At 40.0% G+C, this 4,889-nt stretch overlaps 1 protein-coding gene across 1 annotated transcript in view; it reads left to right on the forward strand.

Moving 5' to 3' along the window:
• TNMD (tenomodulin) overlaps positions 1-4,573 on the forward strand; it is a 15,357-nt gene extending 10,784 nt beyond the window's left edge. The window contains exons 3-5 of the mRNA XM_017896601.1: positions 2,202-2,355; positions 3,717-3,883; positions 4,204-4,573. Of these exons, the coding sequence (XP_017752090.1) occupies positions 2,202-2,355; positions 3,717-3,883; positions 4,204-4,413 (531 nt within the window). The 3' untranslated portion in view covers positions 4,414-4,573. The remainder of the gene's footprint in view (positions 1-2,201; positions 2,356-3,716; positions 3,884-4,203) is intronic.
• The last annotated feature ends 316 nt before the right edge of the window (positions 4,574-4,889 follow it).

Consider the following 4,889-nt stretch of genomic DNA (forward strand, 5'->3'; position numbering starts at 1 on the left):
TTTTTGTTTTGTTTTTTTTGTTTTTGTATTTTAGTAGAGACGGAGTTTCACCATAGCCAGGATGGTCTCAATCTCCTGACCTCATGATCCGCCTGCCTAGGCCTCCCAAAGGGCTGGGATTACAGGCGTGATCCACCACACCCGGCCATGGCAGAGTGATCTTTCTACAAACTATAAAAACCTCTTTCTTTCTTCTCTCTCTCTCTCTTCTTTTTCACTTTTCTCCCACCCAGCTCCCTCCATCTTGATTCTCACCAACCCATTTCTTTTCCTTTATTTTTTCTTTATTTGGGGTGGTGGGTGGGGAGGACTCTTTTCCTTCCCTTACCCAAGTCTTAGAGCTGTCATTGGCTCCCACTTTACTCTTTCATGTTACTGGTCTCCTCAGGGCCAGAGAAGTTACAGACCCTTGTTACTAGAATTTCCAAGAAAACAAAGAACGTTCTCCCAAAGATGATGCTCTGCTCCCAAGGTCTATGGTAGTGACAGAGTTTGGAGACTTTTATTTTTTTAAAGTAAGCATGAGTTAGATGCATCTGAGGAATAGATCAACATTCAGGACATTAGGAATGACTACAGTAGGCAAAGGTAAGATAAAAGGAAAATCAATAGGATTAAAAAGCTACTATACACAATAACATATGCTAATTACATTCAGAAAATAATGTAAGCATTTGAGTAGGCCAGCCAGCAATGAGAACCTGAAGTGATATAACAGGATTTATTTTTCTGAAAGATTAAGGCAAAGGGGGCCGGGCACGGTGGCTCACGCCTATAATCCCAGCACTTTGGGAGGCTGAAGAGGAGGATTATTTGAGGTCAGGAGTTCGAGACCACTCTGATCAACATGGTGAAAACCCATCTCTACTAAAACAAAACAAAATTAGCCAGGCATGATGGCGTGTGCCTGTAATCCCAGCTACTGAAGAGGATGAGGTGGGAGGATCGCTTGAACCCAGGAGGTGGAGGTTTCAGTAAGCCGAGTTCGCACCACTGCACTCCAGCCTGGGCGACAGAGCGGGACTCAGTGTCAAAAAATAAATAAACAAATAAAAAATAAAGGAAAAGGCTCATAATGTCTCATTTTGGCCCTAATTTAGTCTTCAGTTAATTTCACCAAATATTTTAAATAACACAAATACTCATTTCATGATAGTAAGAATATTGTACCTTCAAGTAAATCTTATTTTTTATATACACACAGCAGATTTTTTTTTAATGAGACAAATTTGTGGTCCTGAATGACAAAACCCTCTTCTGTACTTCCCTCCACACTGTATCCATGGCATATGTATTTTAAACACGCAGAGCAGGTATATAAATAGCCCTGATTTTGCTAACAAAGCTAGTCAGCATACCAACCTCATTTTATACAATTCCTTTCAATGTATCTCAAGGTCGTTACAGACTCAAGGACAAAGGTGCTAAGACTTTAGAATTGTAAATGATTCCGAGAGAAATTGGTAAGAACTAGGTGTACAACACAATTACCTCAATACTAGAAACTGAAGAGAAAGTGGCATCCTTCACAGTACACAAAAGCTGCTTAAAGCAAAACACTCTGTGAGATAAACTCTAAGCATCTACAATGAAAGGAATGCAATAGTAGGAAGGCCAGTGAAGTCAAAAACTGGAGACTTCACTTTAAAACATAAAAAGACATCTTTTGTACTATAACTGGCTACCATCAACAGGCAAATCTTGTAAAACCAAAATATCAGATCCCATTGTTGTTGAATTGATCTCACGAGTTTGGATTATAGGAGTTTTTTCAGCTTCAGATCAAATCCTGCTTGCCACCCAAGATGCAAGCCTGAATAAGGCAGGCTAACAAAATGTATTTATAAAAAAGAAAACAAATGTAAATCACTCAGGGTTCCAGAAGCTCAAGTTAAAACATACACAGACCCAGGACATGCTGAAAATAATGAAGCACCTTTCTGACTTTGAGTGAAATGGTAACAGAGAAGGCTCGTAGTTTAGTAAGCAGCCTTGCTGTTAGACCCAGGAGGGAGGAAGGATCAGTTGTTAACTCCCCCAACACCCACTGAATGCAAGACACAGAGCTAGTTCATCAGCAGCCCTAGGATTAAAATTGTTACTCACACTCAAAATATGTTGTTTTCCAGCATCCCATAATGTCTCACTTGTTCTATTAATTTCTCTGCCAATCCCCACCCTAAGCTACTTTCTTCTTTCAGAATGAAGAAATTACCACAACTTTTTTTGAACAGTCAGTGATTTGGGTCCCAGCAGAAAAGCCTATTGAAAACCGAGATTTTCTTAAAAATTCCAAAATTCTGGAGATTTGTGACAACGTGACCATGTATTGGATCAATCCCACTCTAATATCAGGTATGACATCCTTACCTTCATCCTCCTCCTATTTTCTAAGACAGTAACAGGTTAACATTCCCAGCATTTAGAGGCTACGTTTCTAGGAAAACAAATGATTGGTTTATATCTTCTTGGATGAGTCTATATATGCTGACTGCCAGTGAGGAGGGAATTTTTCACAGTCAAGTTATAAATCAGATAAATTAATGTTGACAGGCTTTTAAATATCCCAGCAAAGGTAACACCACCCTAATGTGACTAGTGATAGCAAAAAACTAATCTTTCTTTCTTTGCACATCTATGTTCATTGCAGTCGTTATACCAGACTATTGCTCAAACCACTGTGGGTCCAACCCAAGAATAGAGGAGAGAAGGGCAAAAACAATACTCTACTGTCAAGAAGGATTCCCTATGTCAAATGGTGGCATTTTCCTTAGAAAATAAGACAATCACTGCAATACAAATTTCTTTGTCACTCTTTTAGGAATTACTGTAAAAGTAGTTGAGGGCTAGATGTCCAGAGTAGAAGAGTCCAGCCCTCAACTTCCAGTCAGCCCATAGAAAAGGTAAAGGCCCCTGGATGTCTTAGTCTGTTTAGCTAACATGCAATTTGGCCTCCCTCATTCTGCACAGCATAGATTACTCTATTACCCAAGAGAGGTTATTCTCACCAATGTAAGCATCTGTGGGTACTCTTTAGAGATATAAAAAAGGTGACTAAATGCAGTGTGGTATCCTAGACTGGATGCTGGAACAGAAAAAGAACATTAGTAAAAATACTAATGAAATCTGAATAAAGTCTGTAGTTTAGTTAATAACATTGCGCCAATGCTAACTTCTGATTTTTTATCATTGTACCATGGTTATGTAAGATAACATTAGGAGAAACTGGGTGAAGAATATGTGAACTCTGTACTATTTCTGCAACTCTTCCATAATCTAAGATTACTTCTAAACAGAAAGTTTTTTAAAAAAATTTTAAGACAAGAAACATAAGGAAAGTGGGAGGACAGAGGATGTCAAATCAATTCAGGCAACCAAGAAATATTTATTGAGCATCTACCATGGGTAAAATCATCACTGTAGGAGATACAGAAGTCCCTTGTTCTCAGTTTTTAATTTAGATGCTGGTAAGGCAAAGCAGTAAATGTTTGATGCCAAAGAAGCAAAGAAGTTTGTGTATGTAGAAATGATCAGGCTTGTTTTGGAAACTACTCTAAAATATCAGCTGAAGGAGCTTGGAAAAGTGGTCCATGCCTAAATGATGCCAGTTTGAAGACACAATGAAAATCTCTATCCCCAGCTGCTATTCCCCCAAGCACTTCTTTCAGGAACATTTGCAAAGCAGTTGCATCACAACTTTGCATTTATTATCTTAGTTTCCGAGTTACAAGACTTTGAGGAGGATGGAGAAGATCTTCACTTTCCTGCCAACGAAAAAAAAGGGATTGAACAAAATGAACAGTGGGTGGTCCCTCAAGTGAAGGTAGAGAAGACCCGTCACGCCAGACAAGCAAGTGAAGAAGAACTTCCAATAAATGACTATGTGAGTTATGTTTATGTAAACTCTTGATAGAGGAGAAAAAAAGAGCCCTCACAAAACTTACTACCCCTCAGATCACAATCATTGGAAGGAGAATGATCATGGCTTTAACAAAAAAAATGTTTAAGCAACTTGGAATCTCCGGGAGGCTCATTCAAAGTCAATCTCAATCTCTGTAGATATATCTCCATGATCAGGCTAAGGAGCTTAATTTCTCACAAGCCCCCAATTCACACAGTCTTCTAGTTCTCCCCTGCTTGGTGAGAACTCTTGCTAGTGAACCTTCCTCTCCCACCCCCAACACTGGCTTCTTCTTCTTTCAGACTGAAAATGGAATAGAATTTGATCCCATGCTGGATGAGAGAGGTTATTGTTGTATTTACTGCCGTCGAGGCAACCGCTACTGCCGCCGCGTCTGTGAACCTTTACTAGGTTACTACCCATATCCCTACTGCTACCAAGGAGGACGGGTCATCTGTCGTGTCATCATGCCTTGTAACTGGTGGGTGGCCCGCATGCTGGGGAGGGTCTAATAGGAGGTTTGAGCTCAAATGCTTAAACTGCTGGCAACATATAATAAATGCATGCTATTCAATGAATTTCTGCCTATGAGGCATTTGGCTCCTGGTAGCCAGCTCTCCAGAATTACTTGTAGGTAATTCCTCTCTTCATGTTCTAATAAACTTCTACATTATCACCAACAGCCTGATTGCTGCTGAACACACTGGGTAAGTGTTTGCTGAGAATATTCCCAGCAGCTGAAATGGAGCAGACCTGTCAAACATAGATGACTATGCTGAGGCTCAGAAAACAATGCCCCAAAATGAAGGCCTCAGAAGCAAAAGTTTTATCTGACCTTCCCCTAACTGCCAGTCTCTCAGTCCCATTCTCCCCTGAGGATAGCCATAAAAACTAGAATCCCTCTTCCTCAAGGCGTGTCATAGAAATCAGAACCCCTTATATCACTCTGATTTTTCCTCTGCTTTTCTGGGTAAAAGCTGGCCATAAG

Source organism: Rhinopithecus bieti, unplaced genomic scaffold (assembly GCF_001698545.2).
Source record: "Rhinopithecus bieti isolate Rb0 unplaced genomic scaffold, ASM169854v2 scaffold_28923, whole genome shotgun sequence".
NCBI classification, from domain to species: domain Eukaryota; kingdom Metazoa; phylum Chordata; class Mammalia; order Primates; family Cercopithecidae; genus Rhinopithecus; species Rhinopithecus bieti.